Source organism: Euwallacea fornicatus, chromosome 6 (genome assembly GCF_040115645.1).
Source record: "Euwallacea fornicatus isolate EFF26 chromosome 6, ASM4011564v1, whole genome shotgun sequence".
Taxonomy (NCBI): Eukaryota; Metazoa; Arthropoda; class Insecta; order Coleoptera; family Curculionidae; genus Euwallacea; species Euwallacea fornicatus.
The window spans coordinates 1970619-1995795 of NC_089546.1; the positions used below are offsets into that span (position 1 = coordinate 1970619).

The 25177-nt window shown below is 35.3% G+C and overlaps 2 protein-coding genes and 1 long non-coding RNA gene across 3 annotated transcripts; 1 reads left to right on the forward strand and 2 right to left on the reverse strand.

Annotated features, from left to right (window-relative positions):
• Window positions 1-610: 610 nt before the first annotated feature.
• Window positions 611-23243, forward strand: shd (cytochrome P450 family 24 subfamily A member shade). The gene is made up of 9 exons (XM_066283013.1): window positions 611-867; window positions 12493-12616; window positions 16647-16724; window positions 16782-17200; window positions 17255-17461; window positions 22129-22367; window positions 22424-22597; window positions 22650-22831; window positions 22886-23243. The coding sequence occupies exons 4-9, from the start codon at window positions 16798-16800 to the stop codon at window positions 23121-23123; spliced, it is 1443 nt and encodes a 480-aa protein (XP_066139110.1). The 5' UTR covers window positions 611-867; window positions 12493-12616; window positions 16647-16724; window positions 16782-16797; the 3' UTR covers window positions 23124-23243.
• LOC136339609 (jerky protein homolog-like) lies at window positions 13414-15386 on the reverse strand. Its single transcript, XM_066283006.1, has 2 exons — window positions 14303-15386; window positions 13414-14240 (listed from the first exon to the last, which is right to left on the reverse strand). The coding sequence occupies exons 1-2, from the start codon at window positions 15107-15109 to the stop codon at window positions 13458-13460; spliced, it is 1590 nt and encodes a 529-aa protein (XP_066139103.1). The 5' UTR covers window positions 15110-15386; the 3' UTR covers window positions 13414-13457.
• On the reverse strand, window positions 16006-16544 carry LOC136339636 (uncharacterized). Its single transcript, XR_010732171.1, has 3 exons — window positions 16462-16544; window positions 16236-16368; window positions 16006-16184 (listed from the first exon to the last, which is right to left on the reverse strand). It is a non-coding gene; the product is annotated as an uncharacterized lncRNA (long non-coding RNA).
• Window positions 23244-25177: the final 1934 nt, after the last annotated feature.

Consider the following 25177-nt stretch of genomic DNA (forward strand, 5'->3'; position numbering starts at 1 on the left):
ACCAGTAAATTAGTTGCAAGTTACTAAACGATACCATTCAAATCTAACTAGGGCCTGGCAAGTTTGTCTACGCTGTTGAAATTTTTTAGTAGGAGTCATTTTAAAATTCTGAAGGTGGGAGGGCTGGGGGTGTGCCTAATATTAACATTGCTGCTACCAAAAATGTTTATTCATAGAACCTTTGAGGTTCCCCACAAACCGCATTTTAGTGTCTTTTTTCGTTCTGAACTTATTGGGACGGTAAGTTTTTAAACGAACACATTGTACGTGGTAACACATGAATGGAAGAAATAGTAAAAATTATGAAGAAATAGCCCCACCAATTATCTAAATATACTACTGATGAACATACATAGTTGTGATCAGGATACTGAAATGCCCGTAGTTGGGAACTCATAGGAATTTTTCTATTTCGGACATTTAATACGTTACTTAATTGGTACCATCAAGAAACTCTATAGTCGTGTATGTATGCACTTGTGCGTTTTTTTTTCTTTTCTGCCTGTACACAATTAAAACCGAATTTTCCCATCAAAAACATCTTGCACCAGTCATGAATACGACATTTTATTAGATTAATAAAACCATACTTCCGCCATCAGTAACTGTCGGCGAAGCTCGAGAGCAATGGCTTTTGCCCTGAACTATTCTGTTCTCATCGAGCTGTTCCTCTTGTGGTTCAACGTTTGGTACCAGCGAACTATCTAGATGTGCGGCTACTACGCGCGGTTCTTTTAAATGATCCTTGTTGTTGTTATTGTTATCGTTAGATGCTTCCGCATGTAGATGGAGTCGCGTGTGCGGGAGAAAAATTGCTCTGAATTTTTAAATGGACGGTACCAGTTTGGAGTTGAGTGATATTTAAATGTGAGTTTGAATTGTTTAAGAAATATAGGTAGGATTTTAATTTTTAGAAGTAGAAATAGAGAGTGTAATAGGAAAAAGTTCTTTAACCATTTGCGAGATGCTTGTATTAGAGTGGTTTTAAATCCGCGTTATTAGGGGAAAAACTTCAACGTCGGGTAAAAAATGTAACAGGATCCTTATCGACTGAAACTTTAGTATATTCTTCCAGTTCTTTTGCAAAACTTAATTATTCTTATAATTTGAAGGAAACTGTTATATGTGTTGAGTCCCATCTAAGCTATCCAAATATCAAACTCTTAGAGCAAGAAATTTTAAGTACCTACTTACGCAGGTCCAACTACTTTTCCTACCTTTTCATATATTTTGAGTGGGCGCAAGATTAAGCTGGACCATTAAAACAGTGAAGTTAATACGAGACCCATGGATCTCTGCAAGATCTAACCGATAACTCGACTTTTTTGTGGGAATGCTCATTTTCGGCAAAATAAATCTAAAACTTTCACGTCAACGACCAAATTCACTATGTGCACCTAATTTAGAACACTTTCTGCTATAGAATTTCGGAAAAACGTCGCACAAACAAATTGCCTAGCTTAATGAACTGTAACGGAATGCCATTTGCGCCGTTACAGTCTGTAACATTTGATCGAGTACATGCAAAGCTTTGACGGACTTTTTATCCCACGATCAGGCAGAAAACTCAATTTAAAAAAACTGGTTCTATTGTTGTTGAAATCGGCTTTTGCACGTTTTGCTTCCTTGATGAACAAAAATTTGCGAAGTATACAGCGCTTGTAAAAAGTATTGCAACATGTTTATAACTTCATAAGCATTACATTTTTCAAAAATTCCCAAAGACGTACAATTTTATTTTAAAAAAGACATTTAATGCATTATCTTCAGTGTTCAAAAATTTGACTCCTGTTCAGCTACCCCCACTAACTTTTTATTTTCAAATGGAAAGGTGCCCATTGTAGTATAGCAAGTTAAAGGTAACTCAATGAAGGATACAACGGTATACTAAAATTGGATCTACTTTTCTTAAAAAACAAAATTATTAGATACAAAATAAAGTAACTCACTATTGCAACAAACAAATTTAATATTTCTACAATAGGTGCTTAAATTGGGCATCAGTAACAATTTGGCAAAGACTCATTTGTCGAACTCTTATGCAATTAGCCAATACTACTTCTATTATTAATATTGATTGTGTCTGAATTTCAAAGTATTTCGCAGTCGAATTTTGTAAACGAAATCCTTTAAGTGACCCACAAAAAAATCAATGAGGGTAAGATCTGGAGATCATGACGGTCATTCTATTGCGCTTTTTCCACCGATCCATGTGCTGGCGAAAATCTCATCAAGACGCCCTTTAAGATTTATAGCGTCATATGATGATGCACCATTTTGTTGGAACCAAATATTATTCGCCACTTGTTCCCCATTTTCTCCAGGAGAAATTGCGACGATTAATGGAACTACCTCATTTTGCAATAAGTACAATTATGATGCGTTGTTAAGTTCTTCTCTATGAAAAATGAACCAATGACCTGTTACACTCATCCATACATTGGGTTTTTGCGGATTTGCAACTGCAGAGTGTGTATCCAAAGAGAATTATTTGTAGACCAGTAGCGACAATTATATCGATTATATAATATATATTTAAGCAAATCGGTGTTTTATCTGAAAATAAAATTCTAGAAAAGAACCTATTATTTTGAATCAGTTTTCCAACATTAATTAGCAATTTTCCATCTCGAGATCAAAACCTTTAGACGACAACTTTTTAGTAAGAGAAATTTTGTAAGGATGAAAGTTTTCTCATTTTAAAAGATTACTTTCTGATTTTACATACATACATCAAATTCAGCGGGCAATTTACTGGTAGACTGTATCGGGTTTTTATCAACAAATAAAAGAATGTTTAGAGCTTCATCGTCACCAGTTGCTGTTCGAGGTCTTCCACATTTAGAAGCAGCTTTGTTGAAATTTGTTATTAATCCGACAAACTACACCTTTATCAATAAATCAGTCTGGATATTTCTTCTTAAATATGAGAAATGCATTTTTGTAAGTTCTTTTGTGATCTTCATACTTCAAAAAAATTGAAACTTCATTTCTTTGCTTTTTGTATAAATGTTCTTTTTTATATTCTAACTGTGGTAGAAGCTTAACAACTGCATTAAACTACTAATGAATTTTATGAAAATTAAACTATTTTACACATATATCAAAATTGTTTGAATTGAAGACGATTTAGAATTTCTATGTCTCATTTTTATTTTTTCACTTTCAAAATAAAATAAGAATGGATTGTCTATCTAGGGCACAACGAGTAAAACTTTAATTTTTTTTAGGATTTGGATTTTCTTCTACTTTTTTTAAAGAAACTATAGATCCAATTTTAGTTCAAAAAATCCAGTGGTATATCTTATTGAATTATCTTTCATTTGGTACACTAAAATGGGTGAAAAGTAGTAAAAATAGTGAAAAGTTGGTAGAGGTAGGTCAATAGGAGTGAAGAAGTTGAATATTGAAATTAATGCATAAAATGCTTTTTTTAGTTTTTTTAAATGCTCAAATAAAATTTTACGTGTTTAAGCATTTTTTAAATATTGGATTTATGAAAGTCTCAAACGTGTTATAATATTTTTTACAAGCGCTGTGTAAAGGCTGTTTTGTTGGTGAAGGTATATAAATGAGTATAAAAAATAATTAAAACTGGAGGTTCGGAAGGAGCGTGCCTTAATGCGACGAAAAGAAGAAAGTCAGTGATAGCAAAGATATAAGAATAATGATAAGAAATCCAAAAGAGGACAAAGCAGACAAATGTAAAAGGTATTTTGAAAACTCTCCACTTCTTGACAAATTATGGAATCTATTTATAGTTCTTATCGTGTGTCTCTATTATATTAATCCAAACACGGACGTAATTAAATTATGGAAGAATTCATCTATGAATATTTTGCACTCTTCTGAAGCTTTCTTCAAAACGTTTCAAAAATAAACTCAACGAAATTAGAGTTAGATTATTGCATGTTGAATTCAGAGAAAATAATGTCCAAAAATTCATCTCCATGATTTCTTCCCCTATAATTTAATTTCGGAATGTTATTCCTTAGTAATTTCAAACCTCACCATGTCGCATTTCAAGTCAAATGTTGTTCTATGATTAAAGTAACATGGCAAATAAAGTCAGGTTAAAAAAATCTTTAAAATGATATATTACTTAAATCCCCTTTTCATTTAAACTTTTATGGGTATCCGTCAATTTAGCTAAGAGGTTGAAATTTGGAGCATCAGAATGCTACCAAAAAATGTATCAGGTTCGATAAAAATTAAGGTGTTTAAGCAATTTTACTAAACATCGAATGGCATGTAGATACCGAATTTATTTTAGTTAAAGTTACCACGCTGTATATAATTTCAGGCGTCGAGATCTAAGGCGCTGAAATTTCTGAACGCAGCCAAGGGATGTCCAGATTACGAAGGAGGATTTTTTGCATGAGCGTTGTTTTTCATTTGTATGTAACACTTTCCCCTGTGAAGGAAATAGTTAATCGTAGAATTTTCCCGTATTATGACCAACGGATCAGACACTGAACGGGTACTTGGATATGTGCGATAGGCACCGCTGTATCTCTACTGAAGGTGTTTCTGGTGATTCCACCAGCGGAGGCCAAATTGTGTCGGCCTCAATGTTGTATGGTTCCATGCTGATTTTCGTTTCGGCGTATCGTCTATACAGTGTGTGTCTCGAACTTAGAATAAATTCAGTAAATTAAAGACAGTTTTTTTTTATCAAAAATATGTCAATGGGAATCCGTCGATTAGTATTTTAAGTTTCGATCTTTTTGATGTAAGAAAATTATATACAGCGCGTCCCAAATTTTAGATATGAGGTCATCGACTATTTTTTAATATGGAAATCCTAATTTTTTTATGACTATTCTTAAAGGCCCAATTTTCATTCTTTATCATTTAAAAGATATTTAACGAATATCATCTAATTCGAAAAATGAAGAAATCTGATTTCACTCAATAATCTCCCCTTAATAAATGCTCAATATATTCTTCATTTACTAACTGACAATACCTTAAACAAAGCTGAAGCTAGTTTTGAAAATTTCTGACTACTTCGGTAGAAATTAGCCTGTACTCCTATCTTATTCGTTATTGCAAATCCTCAATGTTTTCCGGTTTGGTCTTAAAAACTTTGCTTTTCATGTACTCTCATAAGAAATAGTCCATAGGTATTAAATCCAGAGACCTGAGTGGCCATTCGAGCAGCCTCTTTTATCAATTCATCGGCCTGGAAATACGTTATCCAGATACTCACTGATAGGTTTTGCAAAATGAGGTAGCTCACCTTCTTGTTCAAATATTTGTCAGATATTTGTATTCGGGACATCGGCTTCAACCTGATCAAGAAATAGACTAACCAAATTCGCAACTAGTTTTTCTGCAAGAATTCTAAATATCCTGTTCCATTGGGCTTCCTTGGAAGGAAATTGAGTCTACCTCTCGATCACCAACAATTCCTGCCCAAGTACTGATTTTCTAGATTTTGAGTGTGGCCATCCCTAATCCAATGTGGGTTGTTGTCTGCCCAATAACGACAATTTTAACGATTTACTTCACCATTTAACATAAACGTCAATTAAATACAAGAAAACAGGACGTTTTCTATGACTGGAACATTTCTGTCTAGTAGATCCATCATTTGTTCGCAAAACTGAAATTTTCTATCTGGATCTTCTTCGATGAGTTTCTGGAGGATTGTCATATAAGGTGTATTCTATCTACCTAGTGGAGGCATGAGGTTTTTCTTTGACTTCTTCTTTGAGTGCACTCTGACGGTGATTGTTTGTTTTTCTTAAATTCCTATTTTCCCGAAACTGTTTTTTCAACCTTGTTTACGGTATGTTGTGATATGGGTGGTAAATCAAGATATTTTTCTCTGAATAAATGAATGACTTCATTTTATGTTCTTGTCCTATCTCCATATCCAACCATCATTAAATTTTTATCTATAGGGCTTCACTTAAGTTCGGCATTTTCGTCGATTTTGCAACAAACGATGTTTCTCAAAAAAACCATAAATTTATAAATATCCTCATTCAATACAACTGGAATGCGATGCTCTCCTTACTTGTTCAACATTGTGACGCTAACCTAGTTTAACAAAAAATGATAAATGAATGCTTTTTAGCATGTTGTTTTTAAACTATGTAAAAATTTGGTATTTTTCATGCATGTGTAACTTGGCATACTCTTTAAGAATAGTCATGAAAAATAGGATTGCCATTTAAAAAAAAATTGTCAATGACGTCATATCTCAAATTTGGGTGAGACTGTATAAAATGGTTCTTACATCAAAAAGAGCGAAACTTAAAATACTAATCGACGGATTCCCATTGATATATTTCTGAAAAAAAAACTGTCTTTGATTTACTGAATTTATTCCAAGTTAAGGACTCGCATTGTATATGGTAGTTGGTCGACATGTCGGCGAATCACTTGATTGTTGCACCACAGGTCGTAAAGACCATTTCCAATTCATTTTTTCATGACTCCTGGCTTAGAGTTGTTCAGAGGTCGGTTCTTGATCCAGATGACATCATTTGGTCCAAAATTTCGAGTGTTTTCCTGACGTCCTTCTTCTCTCACCTACGGAAAAACTGGTATCCAATGGTACTTGTAATTGGTGGTCAAGGAAACGTTTTGCGGTTGTCTCTCCGTTGAGGATGTCACTTGTTATGCGTCTATACTTAAAAAGAAACATGTTGATGGTCATACGAGGGCTGAGTTCCGAAATGTTTTTCTTGTAGAATTGCTTGCTGATGTCTACGAAGCGTTCGGCTTGATCATTGGTTTAAGCAACGTAGGCCGGAGATGTAACGTGGTGGATGGCACTTCTCTGAATTCTTCTGAATGGAATTGGAGGCCGTTGTCAAACGCAATAATGTTTGGTGTCCCAAATGTAATAAAAAGGTGTTCCAAAATCTCGATGACTCAGAAGATTGTTGTAGTTGAGACAGGAATAACATCCACCTATTTGAAATATGGGTCGACGATGATGAGGAAGTAATCCCCCTCGTTAAGTTTCAGGAAGTATTCTTTCAGAAGGCTTTCTTGGGGTTGGTCAGAGAAGTGATTGCGAGTTGGAGGCATTTTAGCAATTTTTAAACATTTTTCGCACTTCCTAACGATATTCTCTACTTATGAGTCAAGCTGAGGCCAATAAACATAGTGATGGCTTAGCCGTTTCAAGTGAACAATTCTTGGATGTCCTTCGTTGAGCATAGTGAGAACCGTAATCCGAAGTTGGAAGGTACTACTAGTCGTTCACCACGGAAAATGCAGCCGTTGATTACAGTGAGTTCTTGTCGACAGAGGTTGTAGGGTGCCACTTTGTCGTTAAGGGTTCGAACCGATAGCCATTTTGACGTGATTAATTATCGCACTTACTGAAGCGTAGGATCAGATGTAGTTTCTTTGACGATTTATTTATTGGTGACCCCAAGTTGTTTAGTGACTACGGCTAAAAAATGAATTTCCGCTGCTTCGGTAATTTGGCTGATGGCGTGTTCTTCGTCGGTGACCTTATATTCGACGATGAGCTGGCCGAGAGCACCGGATCGACTAAAGTCAGTGGTGCGAATGTATTCGATGTTAAAGTCATAGCATAAAAGTTGGAGTGTCCATCTTTGTATTTTCTTAGACGTGTATGCCGGGACGCCATATTTGTTTCGGATGATTGCGAACAGTGTTCCGTTTGGAGTGTGAACTTTCGTCTAACTAGGAATTGACGGAAGAGATGAACTGCGGCCACCAAAGCAAACGCTTCCTTCTTTACTTGCGCATAGTTCTTCTGAGCATTGTTGAAGGCTTGTGATGAATGATGGATTACCTCATCCGAGCGATATGGGTAACGCTAAATAAAAATGCAGCCAATTTTATATTGTAAAGTGTCTGCTGTGACAATCAATGGCAGATCCCAATTGTAGTGTGCCAGGGAAAGTGGTCTGACGAGCATATCCTGGATCTTGTCAAGTTCTTTTTTCAGAAGCTGTTCAAGAAGGCTCTTGTAGATATATATTTGGGATCCAATAGTCAAATCAACCACCCTGTAGATAGTTTTTAATTGTATTACATTGTGTATTCTGATCAGGTCGAGACTCCATCGGAATAGTTGTAGATTGTAAATAGAGTTAGGGATAAGTTATTGTTAAGGAGTTAATGTACCCCTTTGGCACGCCCGTGGTAGACTTTAGCTGGTACGTGAGATTTCCTAACCTGTGGTAAGCTTTGTCAACCTTAATATTGCAAAGGCAATTATAATTAACGAAATCGCCGTTGAAGGTCTTCTTATTAGCTTCAGCACCACCGTTCAATGCAACGAGTAATGCATGTGGTGTCGGTAGCACCTCAACTAGGGTATGCCCATGGTGCGCCGTTAGAGGGTTTAGTATTTAAGACTTTCCCGAAGACGGGAAGATTCTATTCTATTCTATTCATTGGGCGTCTTCAAGAGTTACATTTCTAAGTGAAGACGAAAGCTGTGTCCACCCTCATAAACCCATTTTTGTATTATACCCTAGACTAACAAAATAAAAATCTACATATATACATCGCATACAAAACGTCCATACTGGTCTGCTAGTCTCAAAAATAAACGAAACGACAAGATGTCCGTTGGGCTTGACATATTCTTGAGTGCTACGAAACATTGGGGGTAAAGATAGATACCCTTTTCGTCGACAAGATAGCCGAGGAACTTGATTGTTGTCCCGTAGAGTTAACATTTCTTTGGGCGAACACGAAATCCCCAGTCGTTGATGCGATTCCGATGTACGACCAAACGTTTTTGGTGTTCAAACCATGTGCTTCTAACCACGTCGATGTCATCGATAGAAGCCATGACTCTTGGTAGGCCTAAGATCATGGAGCCGATGGGTTGTTTCAATAAAGCAGGTATTGGCCTGAGTCCGAACTAAATACGTGTGTACTGGAATAGATCATGGTGTGTAGACATAGTTGTAAGCGACAGATCAAGCGATACTTGATGGCACACTTCAGAAAGATCGATCGTCGTGAAGTAGCTTGCTGCGTTGGTGATGTCTACTACATCGTCCATAGTAGATAAAGCATAATGATGCGATGCGAATTAAGTCCAGTAGAGTAGTCTACGCATAATCGGATAGATCCATTTAGTATGCGAATGACGATTATTGGAGCTGCCCAACGCGAGTAATTGACCGGTCTAATGATTCCCGCGTTCTCGATGTTAAAATCAGAGAGCATTGCTTTGGACAGATAGCGCTTGGCAGGAAGATTGGAATCGCATTATCAACGAGTTGTAGATGCGCCTAGCATGGCACCATGATACCCAGCCTTTCTTTGAAGACATTTGGGAGGTCATTGATGAGGTGAGAGATGGTCCGTTCGCCGACTTCGCCGTATGTTCGATGATCACGGAGTTAACCTTAGGACGTACCTTGATGAGCACTTCGACGCGTCGGAGGATACCGAACTTAAGAATGACGTCAAGACCGAGAACATTGAAGCACTTGTTGCTAGAGATGAGAAGCTTGCCAGACACGAGACAGCCATTTCACTCGATGGCGTAGTTTGCAGCGGTAAAAATGTCGATAGCTCCTTCACCAGCATGTTCAATCATGCCGTGAGATGAAGGTTGAATCGGGTGTCCAAGGTATAAGTGTAACTCCGAGATAATATAATAATGCTGACATTGGCCGCTGTGTTCAATTGGAGTTTGGTTGAATGGCTGTTGATCAGGGGATCGATGTAGATGTGTCGCGTGTCGTTTAGTTGACGGTCTTGACTTTGCCGCATAGATTGGCAGAGGTGCAAAACCCTTCTATGGCTTTCTTGACTCTTTTTACTAGTAATCCGTATACTTGTAGCCCTCAAACGAGCAGTCCCGGTTGAAATGGTCATCGCCACAATAGTAGCATGGACGGTTTGCAACAACGTTTTGAAAAATTTTTTACCGCGAACAGCTTCTTGGAAGTTTGCGCGTGGGAGAGAACTGGGTTGTTGAACGGATCATCGACTTGGGCGTTGACTGTGTTTACAGCCATGACTTCGAAAGTTGCCTGAAGCATGGTTGTGCGCCAACAAAGTTCAACGAGCTCATCTAAACTTGGCGGGTTGTTTTTCTTTGTTACGTTCCAGACTCCCCAATGCTTCTTTTCGCAGTTGTCCATCTTGTAAATCAGCAATAAAGAGCGTTGTGGGCAGAGCTCTGATGCCTGTCTAGTTTGGGAGTGTCAATTCTATCAGCTTCACTTTTTAGACGTAGTGCAAGGTCGTGTTCGATTTCATGTGCCTGTTGTTTCATCGTAACAAATATGTATCTTTCTGTGACAGCTGGTGCGTTTCTACTGAACGCTGTTCAAGACAACTCGGTGGTTTTTTTGAATGTCAAGTCTGTGAGTGGTTCTTCAGCACGTCCTCCTAGCTATTGAAAGGCTTCGTCGTTCAAGAGGGAAATGAAAATGGCTGCCTTAATGTCGTTTAATTAATTTTTGGCTTCTCTGGGAGTTGTATATGTCCATCCTCGTGGTCCAACGCTCGTAATTACTCATTCAGTCAAAAGGGGCTGAGGGAGAGATGAAGCACTAGACATACGCTTGTCGTTATCAGTTATCTTAAAAATTCTCGTCGACAGTACCACGTCTTCGTGGGATTTGAAACAAGGGTACACCGCTATTTATTAGTAGGAAGGAGTATTTACAAAGTATGTCTAGCCCAACTGATCTCTGCATGCAAGCCGTTCTCTGACTTCGTGTAATCGTTTCCCTACATATATGGTGTATCAAAAATAAGTACATTCATTGTAACTGGTGGTAGAACTTCTCAAGACCAATAGCTTTCCTTAAAACCTTTTTTTCGATTACCCGATATTATCAAGGTAGATTTAAAAATAGTATTGGACAAATTTCACTATGCGGCACTGACAAGTCGACTGAGTGATATACACATTCCAAATACAATCCCAAAAAATGTTGGCAAGTTTTTGTACTAACACCGAATTCTTAACGTCCGAAATTTTTACGATTATTGATGATTTAGTTTTTAAATTGTAACACAAGATTTACCAATGAAGTAGGTTCATACTGTCGAATAAATAAAGTTTCGCATTAATAGAAAAAGGACACGTTAAGCAAATACAAAAAAAAAAAAACTTACTTCATTCATAAAAGGTGGCCAAAGTAACTACCATTATTTTCAACACAACATTGCAGTCGCCGACTAAATGATTCTTCAAGTCTTTGCAACATTATTGGGTTATTTCGAAGCGAAATAGCAACATTTTCTACATGTTCTTTTAACTCGTTGATTGTGTTTATCAGAGTAGCATAAACTACACTGTTTATGAACATAGGAAAAAGTCATATAGGTTTAGATCCGGAGATCCGGCGGGCCATTTCGTCCCATCCTATCCATTGTTTTGTAAATTTTTCATTTAGCCAATTATGTACTGCTCGTGAATTATGGCAAAGTGCCCCGTCCAAAAGAAACAAAGTGTTGGCTTGAATATTCAGTAGAAAATTTTCTAATAAATCGGGCAAAACATCTGTTCAAAATTATAAAAATCTTTGCCAATTTAGCCGTCTAGACATTGCATGAGGTCCGATAAGTAGGCAATTTATGGGATATATGGGTTCTCCGTATATATTAATTAATTTCAAATTTTTCCTGGAAATTGTTTGGTCGAATAATATGCGGATTTTCCTCTGCACGGATATGCGTATTGTGCATGTTGAAGACATCTCGATTAAATCCAGCTTCATCAGTTGAAAACAAAAATGATGTAAAGTTTAATTGTTCATATATTTTTAGCAAGAGGCCATTTATAGAATTGAAGTCTTCGTGGCAAATCTTCAGGTTTCAAAAATTGCATTTTTTGTGCCTGGTAAGGATATAGTTGCTGTTGTTCTAATATTCGCCATACCGTCGATTACAATGTCCTGAACTGAAGTGTCAATCTTCTCGTAGTAGTTTTTGGTCGGAATTCAACATTCTTAAGAATTTCTTGCTCGAAATTTACAATCCTGTTGGAACTTCGTCTTCCACGTTCATGTGCTACCGGTTTAAACTTGTTGTAATCCCAAAGATTTGGAATAACATGCATAAAAGTGCGTTCATTAGGAGTTTGACGCCTCGTAAACTTTTGTGAATAAATTCTGTGAGCTTTTCATCGAAGCCACCATATACCAAAACCATGTTTCTGTATTTACGATTTGAAAATGAACAATTTTTAACAAATTTAAATGGCTTTACTTGTCGAAACATCGAACGTAAATATTAACCGATCACAGTACCAAATAAATTTTATTTGACGCCAAAGGTACGAGATCAGCAGGCCAATCTCCAACCCCTTTTTTGGAAAATAGTTTTAATTCACCAACACGAATCATTGACGCTTCGTGTATTTTAAGGAGGGAAATGTAAAAATAAAAAAGTGGTTTTCGAGGAATATGGTACATACAAAAAACGATGCCCTTAACGAGATCTATTATTAGTGTGAATTAATGTACTTATTTTTGATAGACCCTGTACATTTCTAATCATCCCTTATTTCTACAGCGTAGACCAAATTTTTCATGAGACACCAAAAGAAAAAATTCAAAGGATTAAGATCCGGAGATTCGAGAGACCAATGATTGGGACCATTTCTTCCTATCCATCTTTCTTCAAAGTTATGATTTATGTAAGTGTTCTACGACAGGACGTAAAGAATACATTTTCACGTCGTTATTGTTAATAACTCGGAATGAATTCACATACGACTGACTCAAATTAACTTTAAGGATGAGGTATTGCATTTAGTGATAGAGAAAACATTCGAATAAAAAATAAGGTCACATTAAAATATTAAAAGTATTGAACAACATACAGTCCATGACAAATGTGAAAACTAAGGGCAGCTTTAACTTGTCCCGTCCCACTAGGCCCTAATGGACACCACTTGTCCATGGTGCCAGGCGTCTTTGTACAGGATTATATGTCAGATAAGATTGGATAAAATGCAGATGACCACAGAGTAACGTAAAGCAGATGGTCCCATAACTCAGATATTGGCATGGTAAATAGATCTACCTGTTTACAGTGCATCCGATGTTTTATCGCTTCACCCACATAGTTAACTTAGGCGACCCTTTAAAGGGTCAGGTTTCCAAGATTCAGTGCGGCATTGCCACTTAAGGCTACTTTTACCGTTTGAGTCGTATTATTAGTTTTAATTAAGTTTTAAATTGCTTTTAGCAATGTTTTTTTTTTTACTACACATTAAACATTCAACATCTGTCAAGTAGGTTTTTCGACATTTCATTCAAATTTTAAGCTTCGGTTAAGTTTTTAATTTTTTTTTTCAACTACAGCAGACGTTCGATAATGTGAACTAATTAAAACCAAGTGTGGTTCACATTATCGAAATGTTTCCATTAGCGAACGTAATTTAAAAATTCAAAGATTTATTGAAAGAAACGTTTAATACTAACATACCTATAAAAAATTAACAAATATTCTTTTATTGTAGTAATAAGTAGTTATTAATTAGAAGAAAAATAATCAGCAATTTTAGTCTGCGTAAATTTGCGATTAGCATTATCTTCCAATGCCTGAGCCCGTAATTTACGAAGAACTAAAATATCCGCGTATGACACTTCTTTTCTTTCAGCCCAATCTAAAGCTTCATTAAATATATGTACAGCTTGGGCATCAGTCACCAAACTTTTTGCTTCAATGGAATCGTCTTCATCATTCTCACTGTTCTCATCTTTAGTAGCATCATTCGTTAGTTTGTCCTCGTTCCAAATATTAATATCAGCTGAGGTACAAACAGTGTTAGGATTCACTACTTTCAATAAATTAACAACATCCAATGATGCACTATTGACAATAGAGTCAACGCTGGATAGCAAACGTTCTCTAATTACACTTAAGGGAACATTCTCTTCTTCATTATCTTCATCATTGGTACTAAACAGCTTATTCCAACATTTTGCAATAGTTTCCTGATTAAGTTCACTCCAGGCCATATGTAAATCTGTGACAGCTTCTCTTAATGTTACTTTTTTTAAAGCATCAGATATGTTTTGAGGATTCTTAGACAAAACAGATGAAAGTAAAAACTTTCGATAGTACAGTTTTGTTAGTCTTATTATATTCTGGTCCATTGGTTGAATTATTGATGTTACGTTAGGAGGCATGTACATAACAAAAATTGACCCATCTCTGCTCCTCAGTTGTTGTTCTGGAGGATGACATGGTGCATTATCCAATAGTAATAACGCTTTTATTGGAAGCTTCTGTTCTTTTAGGAAATTTTTTACCTACAAATTGAAAAACATCTTTAAATTATGCACAGATCATTTGTGTTTGTTTATTGTTATACCTGAGGAACAAAGCGCTTATGAAACCATTTCAGGAATATACCGCTAGTCATCCAGGCGGTTTTTGAACAGTCATAATCAACAGGAACTTTAAAATTTTTAAATGATCGTGGATTTTGTGCTTTTCCTATTACCAATGGTTTTATCTTGTGTGAACCATTAGCATTAGTACAGGCCAAAAACGTTATTCGTTGTTTTTCTGTTTTTATACCCGGAGCAGATTTTTCATATGATGCAGCGTAAGTTTTCTCTGGTAACATTTTCCAATAAAGACCACTTTCATCTGCGTTGTAAATTTGTTCCATTCTTAAATCTAACTCTTTAATGATTTTTATCAATTTTTCTTTAAATGGTTGTACTAATTGTGGTTGTGCTGATAATTTTTCACCAGATATAGATAACAGTCGAATTCCATATCTTCCTTTGAATCGTTGCAGCCAGCCATCACTAGCAACGAAATTTTCAGTTTCTTTCAGTTTTTGATTTAACAATTTAGCTCTCTCTTTAAGTATTTCGCCACTAATTGGAACATGATTTTCCCGCTGTTGTAAAAACCACTTATACAGAGAATTTTCCATTTTGGGTGCCTTTGCATTTTTTAAAGTTCTTCTATTTCCCGGTCCTCCAAATGTATTGCACGTTCTTTGTAAAAGTTGTCTTTTCATGCGCTTAATTTTGCAAATTGTTGCTTTTGATACACCATATTTTTTTGCTAATTGTGTTACTCCAGCGCCTAATGAAACTTCTTCTATAATTTTCACTTTCTCACTTAATTTTAAACATTTTCTTTTATACGACATGGATGCCATGATCGTAAAAATGTATTAACGCATGCAATGTATTGGTTGTTATAACGTATGTATAAACGTGTTCTAAACACCATCTACGACTGGCTTGGTTTGCCAGGTTTGTCGTACTTTCTTGCAAAGGTGAATCCCCAACATAAATCGGCGATTCACCGTCGCAAAAAGTTGTTTACGTCATCGAGCGTATACATTGTTTACATTATCGCGTGTTCCGTTTGATGCTATAGAACGAAGTATGTGTTTACATTAGCGCAAGTTTTAGTTATCCCATATTTACGTTATCGAGCGTCTGCTGTATTATGTTTTTAACCCTTGTTGTAAAGAACTATTATTTAAAATGATATTCTTAACTATTTATTAAATTTACGAAACTTATTTCACTTAAACCCTGTATACGGAACTATATATTTTCAGAAAGCTAGGAAAATCTGTAGTTAATGGAGTCATTAGAAAAGAAGCAATTTTGGTCTGTAACTCGAAAACAAATTAATCTAGAAAAATTGCAGTACGTCACTGGATTGAATATAAGAAAATGCATAAAAAATGCTTGCTAAAAATGAAAAATATTCACAAACAAAAAAGTTATGGGGCTTTAAATAAAACAAAAAATACTCTCTATCTCTCAACAAGCCTAAATGTAAAAATGCCGAGTAGATCGTTGAAATTTGTTTAAAAATCGGGTCAATGATTTTGACCATTGTTTTTCTCTATCTACTCGGGAAATACCTGAAACTTCCCAATCACATTGAAGATAGGACGCCCTGTACACTTTCAACATTAATTACAATAACATTCATGGTTAAAAGCAATTTATTTAGTGGTAAAGAACAAAGAAAAATAAAAGCTCCACCACGTACGGAATAAAGTTATTATTATTTATCTTTCAAAGAGGGTTTAACACAACCTCGCTTCCAATTTGAAAATGTCGAATGGGTGGTTTCCAGAGGTCGAGGGATGACATTCTAAAAACAACTTTTTCACCAAAGGACGTCCCTCTCTCTCTGAAAATTGGCGTGTTTTAGCCGTTTTTTTTTGTTTAACAAGCAACAGAAAAGATGTTTAGGGTGGACACTTTTTCCTGTGTAAATCTTTATTGAGGGTGGATTCAACCTAAATATCAACAACCTACTTCACTTGCCTTTTTTCGAAGTTTTTCTGGATCCGTAGAAATTGAAGGAAAAAGTCAAGCGACGTTAAGTTTGGAGATTTTGCCGGTCATCTCATTGCACCGTAGTTTGCCTAGTGCTATAACGGAATAAATTCTGAAACAAACAAGCAACCTCATATTAATTTCAGAAAGGTCATCAGAACACAATTTTTAATTCCGTAGTACACAAATTAAACAATACTCATACGTATGCTTTATCTTCCTATTTATGAATATTTCTGTCTCTAAACAAACGACACGCCGGACTGTGTGTATACACAGAGTTAATCAGTCCCACTTTGATTCGTGATAAGCGAAGCAAAATAAAACGACTATGTTTATGTTTAATATTTAAATTTGGATTTTTTGGCTTGAAATGAGATTTTTTCCTAGCATATAAATTAAAGCAATTCGAGAGTTGACAGCGACGGCTGCGAGACCGATGATTTAGTTCTCAGAACCGCACTTCAGGTAATGCAAGACTTAAATATTTATTCCTACCTAATCTAACACTTTAATCCCCCACAGCACTAAAATCGAAGGGATGATCGACGTGGTAACCTTCTTCTTGGGAGTTATTTTTTTCATCTTCATTGGCTTCCGCCCTCCTTGGCAGGCAAAGAAGCTGCAAGACTTCAAGTGCAAAGACATTCCAGGCCCCTTTTCGGTGCCTTTCATCGGGACTGGGTGGCTATTCCTGGCAGGGCGCTACCACACTAGCAAAATACCTGAGTTTTATCGAGATATGAGGGAGAAATATGGGAGGATTTTTAAAGAGGAAGCCCTTTTCAATATTCCTATTATCAGTGTTTTTGAAAGGAGTGATATTGAGAAGGTGCTAAGAAGCACGGGAAAGTGCCCCATTAGGCCTCCTACTGCTGCTGTGGCTAAATACCGAACGGAGCATCCTGAGAGGTATGCCAGCACGGGATTGGTCAATGAACAAGGTAGGAAAGAGTTTCTGATGGTTGATTATGATGTGAAATGATTTCTTCATATAGGAGAGAAATGGCAATTTCTAAGAACGTCCCTAACAACAGTGCTTACAAGTCCTAAAACCATACAAGATTTTTTGCCACAAATGGATGAAATCGTCGATGATTGGTGTCACTTAATCAAGCAGAGCAGGAACGAGAGAGGCTATATTGAGCATCTAGAAGACCTAGCAGGAAGATTGGGGTTAGAAGCAATTTGTGCCTTGGTGCTGGGTAAGCGGATAATAAATAATATGTATACAGTACGTATCATATCAATTATTTCAATTGATATGATAAAGGAGATACGGCTGCTTGAAGGAGGTCCCAATGCGATGATATTTGCTAAGTCCTAAACTACATATCATAAATTTACGAAATTTTAGTATTCTCATAATTTTGACATTCTCAATCCAAATATCCAATTAAAGTAGTTAACTGTGAATTATAGACCTATCATTGAAGGGGTTTGTGTTGCAAAAATAGCCATATTTTTTAGTATATGCAAATTTTATATTTCTTTGCTAGAAGTATGTAAACCTAGAGTTTTTTAATCAAAAAAAGATACTCTCGAATAATATTTTTGCCGCCGTTTTTGAAAAAAAATTCAATTTTATGTTATGCATACATTTCATATTATTTTCAGTAAAACATTGAAGTAGGTTTTGAAACAAAAGCTAGTGGTTTAATATTTGACAGTTTGATATTTTTACAAATTAGTTAAATAAAATTTAACGGTCGAAATTTAATTTGGACTGAATTTTATTTAAACATTTACTTACATACATTTTTTAATTGGTATTCTGTTTGGGTTTATTTTGTGTTTCGTAACTGTAGTTTAATAAAAACATTTAATAAAAATAACTGATTAAGACATAAAAAAATCACACTGTCAAATATTAAGCAACTAGCATTTGTTTCAAAACTCACTTCAAAGTTTTATTGAAAATAATATGAAATGTACGTAGAACATTAAATTGAATGTTTCTCAAAAATAGTGACAGAACTATTATTCAAGAATACCTTTCTTAAGTAAAAAACTTTTGGTTTATATACAGGGTGAGTCGAGAGGATCGTGCCAAACTTCAGGAGTGTGTTGTACATGAAAAATAAATATAAAAAAACTCAAATGTTGTTATCCGATTTTCGGTTGTTTACAAGTTATAGCGTAAATAAAATTTTTTAACTAGAATTCTATTTACCATAAACGTACCTAGACGTTGGATTGGGCGTGGTGGCCCTATTAGTTGGCCTCCAAGGTCTCCAGACCTCACACCACTAGACTATTGTTTGTGGGGTTGGTTTAAAACTGAAGTGTACAGAGTAAAATTGGACACTCAAGATGCACTAATTCAACGCATTAGAAATGCTGCAGCTGCTATTAAAGAAAGACATGAAACAATCAGGAGCGCAACGAATGCTCTTCATAGACGAAGCCGAAAATGTTTAAAAGTTAATGGCAATATTTTTGAACATTTACTATGATATCCAAACGTTAATTTATGGAATTTCTTATGAAATTTATAATTTTTTAAAATTTTATGTTTTAATTTTATTTACGCTATAACTTGTAAACAAACGAAAATCGGATAACAACATTTGAGTTTTTTTACACTTATTTTTCATGTACAACAGGCTCCTGAAGTTTGGCACGATCCTCCCGACTCACCCTGTATTTTTAGCAAAGAAACACAAATTCGCATCTGTTAAAAAATTATGGGTGTTTTTGTAACACACTAACAATAACAGGTCTATGATTCATAGTTAACTACTTTGATTTGATATTTGGATTGAGTGCGTCAAAATTGCAAAAAAACACCAAAATTCTCTACATTTACGTTAAGTAATTTAGGAGTTATTTAGCAAAAGTAATTTTATTGGGATCCCATTCGAGAGACAGTATCTCCTTTGGTGGACACTTCAGGATATATGTTAATTTACAAATTTGGCATTATTTTTGTACCTGTTTACGTCGTTTAAAATTCGGCCTTAATCAACGTAACCTACTTATGGGATACCCTGTATATTGTTATTTTAACTAAATTTGGAACCGTCAATGATAGGTTCTTAAAATTTTACAGGTATTATACGTTGATAAAGAGTTGCATTATTATTATAAAGCCAATTTTTATGTACTGCCAATGGCGTAGTTAGGCGTGAGTCAGCCGACATTTTCGTTGTAAAATGAAGAATATTGATACATATTTTAACATTTTTTAAGTTTTAAACTTTCCTAACATTTTACAAAAAAAATGTCTCTTAATTTTTTCCACCTAATATTAACCTATTCTTCAAAAAATGATTCCCAACTATAAAAAACAATCATAAAGTTTCAACACAAAATCAAACATGTCGTTGCAAAATATAAAATATTACAAATACAACAAAAAATAGAAATCTTCTCAAATTATAGAGAGCCTTAAAGCACTCAGAATGAGCTAAATCATTCGTATACTACAGCCTTTTAAAATCTAGCAATTTTTCAAATTTATTTTTCATTTGATTCTCTCTCTCTCATCCCTTTGTTAGTTCTGACTTGAAAATTTTGTTTTGGATGTCCTTGTTTTTGCTGAATTAACGTATGTGTTTGTGAAATTACACAGAATCCTTACAATATTCTATCAGACATTGATATACTCCAATTTTTTTCAATATTTTTTTCCTTTCTTCGCTATATTTCTGAATTTAGAATTGAATTCAATTCAATTCCCCTCTACTTTTCTCCTATAGAATAAATTTTTAAATTTATAGCGAACACTTGCCGCATTCAGTATATGTTCAATTATTGGCGTATCATAGTATCATAACCTTTTAAGATTTAGCAATACTCCGAACTTATTTCTTGCATTTGATTTTTGTTATTTGTTGTACGTCTTACTTAAAAATTGTATTTTATATATCTTGGTTTTTGCAGACTTCAAATGTTTAAGTTACATAAAACTTTTATGGTATTTAACAATTTTTAGAAATTATGTTTTGCATTTCTACATATCTGGCTACTTCACAATATAAATTTACCTACGAAACACATCTGCTTTTAGTATGTATACTTAGCCAGATTATTCGCTAAATTATAAAGAACCATTTTAGTGCTCAGCACAAATAAAATTGTTGACTTTCAATAACCACTTAAGATAGAGCAATTTGGCAAATTCATCTTTTCATATTTGATACTTTCGTTGTAGAATCGTACTTGAATAGTATTCTATATGCCTCAATTTTACTGCATCTCCAATAAGAACGGTTGAGGCGTCTTATATACCATATAGCCCTAAATTTTAGGCTTCAAAGCAAAACCTTGAATCGCGAAGTGACATCACAAATTGATCCTGTAAGGATAGTGGCTTCAGTGGAAGAGGATATGCACACAGATTGGTAACTGACCGAATAGGCGTGTCTGGAAGAGATGTTTTCCACATTTTATTATGTTATATACATATATCGCTATTTAGAGACTAACTCTCTACAAAATATATTCAGAAGTGGCCGTAGGCGTGAAGGCAGAATCCTTACATACGCTTAACAATTAGACGAAATCTTACTATAGCAATACCAAGAAGAGAAGTGAGTCACGAACTTGGAGGTACTATTTGCTGCAACGCTAAGAAGACGAATTTTGTCTGGTTTGCGTTGTCGTCGACCAATAAGAGTTCCTCGGCTATAATCTCAACATAGATTTCATTGATTGTAGAGGGCTGAACAGCATATCCTCTTATTCGAAAGATTTTAGCACTTTGATCTTTTTTCTGATGAGACGAGAATTTATATGATAAATGATAGCCGCTGAATTTGAATCTTGAGAAAACCAACAAGAGCTGCTCAACCTGTCCATGCTTGCCCTATGTCTTCTTTTGCGAGAGGAAGTATCGAGGATTAGGCCGGTATAATATTCAACGGTCGATGGATATATTAGGGATATTCCGAATCTATGTACCAAAATATAGAGAGGGGGTATTGGTGACAGATTTGCCTTCATAAACGACAATCCCGTCCTCATTGTGTTATGACAGTAAATGGTTACCTAGAAAGCGTCTACAGTTTAGATTGGCATGCTTTATCGCCTGATCTGAACTCTATAGAAGATGATGGAGATACCTTTTTTGAAATTGTGAACTCTCGTAGAAAATCTTCCAGAACCATCCAAGAGCTTCTTATTGCTGTTACAAAAGAAGAGCACCGTATTCTTCGAGATCTTATAGCCTACGAAGCTCAAAACATGCAGTTACGTTTTCAAGCTTGTATTGATGCCAGGTTTTATTGTTTAAAATTTAACAGTAAACTAATTGCGGTATACGCTAATTGATTTTTAATCAAAATTAATTAATAAATAATTATTTCAACATTTTTTTATTCACGTAATAAAATATCTAAGAATCGAGGTGATGCAACGATTTTGAAACTATGTGTATTTTTCGATTGGATAATTATCGAAGCTGGCTTATTTCATCGAGCAAATCTAAATCTTAGCTTAAAAAAAGAGAAAATAATCGTTATGAAATACAGAGGTGAAGAATTGAAATTTCCACAGAGGATAAGTTGCATTTCAGATGTAGACAAGCCAGGATTGCATCAAGATACCTGCTCTAAAGTATCTTTTTCCCTCTGTCAGTACATAAACGAGCTAATTTGAATAAATACCAGTAAAACCGCATGTTTGAATAAAACACGCATATATATTTTCAACCAAAATTCCTGTAACATAATTAGGCGGAACTTGTTTACTCCCGTCACTGTGGGAGCAGACATTTTATTGCCACAGCCAAACATTGAATTAAACTTGACTTTGAAATTCTTCAACGTGGGCAGAAACGTCCTGTCTAAGCACGTAAATTAAATTAAAAAAGAAAGCCGCAAGTTCAATGTCAATGTCGATATTATCATTAAAAAGGTGCAATTTGTAGGAAGAAGAATGGGGTTTTTGATCGAGGATCAACGATGTGAAGTAGCCGAAAAACTGGCCAATTCAGTACATGAAAACTTTAAAGCATGTAGAGATACCTACTTCGGACTGCCTCTATGGAAGGTTCGCGAGACCGAGACCTACAAGAGGCTCTGTAATAGCGAGAGGGAAATGTATGAGTTCGCCTCTGAATTGATTAAAAATGCTGACGATTCTGTTAGGGATAGTGCAGTATTTCAGGTAGGTTGAAAATTTTAAATTAAAAAAAAAACACACACACTGGAACTCCGTTTTAGTCAGTTCTGAACGCCAATGTAGATGATAGAGAGAAGAAGTCTGCAATCGTTGATTTCCTAGCAGCAGGAATTTACACCTTAAAAAACAGCCTGTTATTTCTCCTGTATCAGGTAGCGCTGAATCCAGATTGTCAGGAAAACATCATTAAAGACCAAACCAAAGCATATATAAAGGCAATTTTACTCACCTTTAAATCTCACAATTCTTTATCTCACATCTCTTTAGGCATGTTCGATGGAAACTTTCCGACTTACTCCTACTGTTCATGCTTTAGCCAGAGTAACAGAGTGCGATTTGGAACTTTCAGGATTCCATGTAAACGCAGGAAGTATAGTATTATGCCAAACCTCCTTGGCGTGCAAAAACGAAGTAAACTTTAAAAATGCCAAAATATTCAAGCCAGAAAGGTAATGATAATAAGTCTTACTATGCACAAAACCTGCATTCATTCAACTTTCCAGATGGTTGAATGAAGACAGAAATGAAACTGCCGCAGCTGCCGCCTACCTGGTAACCCCTTTCGGATATGGGAAAAGGATTTGTCCAGGCAAACGGTTTATTGAACAGGTATTGCCAGTAATTCTGGATAAAATGGTTCAAGATTTCGTGGTCAGTGTAGAGAAACCGATGGAACTGGCTTTTGAGTTTCTGGTTTCTCCGAAAGCGCCAGTATGTATGAGATTTAGGGATCGAATTTGATATTCGTTAGTAGCAAAGTATTGTGAATTGATAATCAGAGACTTTTATTGTTGTATGAATATCATAATTCTATTGTTTTATATACATTTTAAATTTACAAAATATACATGTTTTCCAAGAGCTGTAGCTATAAATTCTGTGATAAGACTTAGAGGTTTAAGAACTTTTGTAATCATAAGGATAGTTATAAATTCTATTATTTTTTCAAATGATTTTAACAGTTCTCAGAACCTAACGGAGATAAGACGCTATAATAATACACGGAATAGGTGAAACTCGTATGAAAATAGGGATTTCGTTCAATTTGCAAATCTGATCACACTATTTTGCCCTGTATTGGATATAAACTTAGCTTCAAAAGTTTTGCATAGCTAATTTTTCTGTTTTAATATAATTTGCCACAAAAACTTTTGTTATCATAATATTTAAGATTTATCATTAACAACGATTCCCTTTTTGTATCGATAAACAACTTTTTACATATTTTTTCTTAAATAAAACATTCGATGTTTATTTTAATGGTATGGGCTATTACCATTTTAGGGTTCGAAGGAAAACGATGAATCGCCAAGTGATACCACAAATTGATCATTCAAGAACAGCGGCTTTAGGGGACGATGAGCATTCGCAGAGGTTTGTAGCTGAGCCAATATGCGTGTCTCAAAGCTACGTTTTCCGCATATGGAATCGCCATTTAGAGACTAACTCTATGGAAGATAGACCCAAAAGTGGCCGTAGGCGGAAAGATAGAATCGCTATATGCACTTGACAATTCGGCGAAATCCTACTATGGCAAAAGTACGAAGAGGGGTTAGATATGAACTTGGAGTTGCTATTTCTTGTTCAACGCTAAGAAGACGAATCTTTCAATTTGATGTGCAATGTCGTCTACCAATAAGAGCTCATCGGCGACAATACCAGCACAGACTTTGTTGACTGCATTGGACATAAAATCACATACTCTTACCTGAAAGATTTTAGAATTTAGTTCTTTTCTTTGATGACACTAGAACTTGTCTGGCAACCACGGAATTCGAGTTTAAAGAAAACGAACAAGAGCTGCTCAATCTGCCTGTGCTTCCAGAAGTGTCAATGTTCAAAAGTTAATAACGGACAATGAATACATTAGCGACATTCTGGATCCCTCTAAAGACTATCGCGAGGGGGTGTTGAAAGTGGTAACACATTCAATGTTGATAACACATTTGGCTTCATGAAAGGCAATGCCAATCCTGATCGTACTATGACAATAAATGTCTTACTAAAAAATGGAGGTACCAATCATTTAGATTGGACTGCTTTTTCCCTTGACATGAACCCTATAGAACACGCTTAGGACATGTTTTCCAGAACTGTGAATTCTCGAAGGAATCTTCCAAGAATCATTCAGGAGTTTGTTATTGTTGCGGCCAAGCAATAAAAACATATTTTTTAACACCATATAGTTAACTTTGTTCAATTCACGCAATGACGTCTTGAAGCTTGAATTGTTGCCAAGGGTGAAAATGCTCATCAACAATTTCTTTTTTGCTTTAAAAATGTTTAATAAAAATTTTCATGTTTTATCTTTAGAAATTGTTTTTATGGTTTCAAATCTCATTGTATATTAATTATGGTTCAAGCTCATTGATTTTAACCAAAATTCATAAATAAATAAATAATTGATACTTGCACCGCATGATAAAATATCCAAAAACTAAGGTGATGCAAAACTTTTGAAGCTATTTCTATGGTAAATGCCAATTTAAAAACAAAACTGACAGCCGCAAAATTTCTTTACTTTGATATTTTTTCCTTTGAAATATATCCAATTCTCACTGCTTTTTAATAAAATTAATTTTATAATTTTTTTGCCGATAATAATGTGTCAGGAACTTGAATCATCATGCAAGAACTTTCTTCATCACAATTATTATTAAGCCTTCTTGTGCCTTTGAACCTTTGAAGCACAAAAAAGTTCTTTTCACGCTGATAAAGATTAGTTATCAACTCCAGCTCTGATAAGATACAGATTCTACACTATTATCTTCCTGAAAAAATTAAAGCTATGATGG

Bases quoted from the DNA above. Each gene is read 5' to 3' on its own strand.
- LOC136339609 (XM_066283006.1), bottom strand. From the start codon at position 15,109: ATGGCATCCATGTCGTATAAAAGAAAATGTTTAAAATTAAGTGAGAAA. The intron at 14,241-14,302 runs GTATAACAATAA...TTCAATTTGTAG, and splicing joins ATAAGCGCTTTGTTCCTCAG to GTAAAAAATTTCCTAAAAGA.
- shd (XM_066283013.1), top strand. From the start codon at position 16,798: ATGATCGACGTGGTAACCTTCTTCTTGGGAGTTATTTTTTTCATCTTC. The intron at 17,201-17,254 runs GTAGGAAAGAGT...TTCTTCATATAG, and splicing joins GGGATTGGTCAATGAACAAG to GAGAGAAATGGCAATTTCTA. The intron at 17,462-22,128 runs GTAAGCGGATAA...TGCAATTTGTAG, and splicing joins AATTTGTGCCTTGGTGCTGG to GAAGAAGAATGGGGTTTTTG.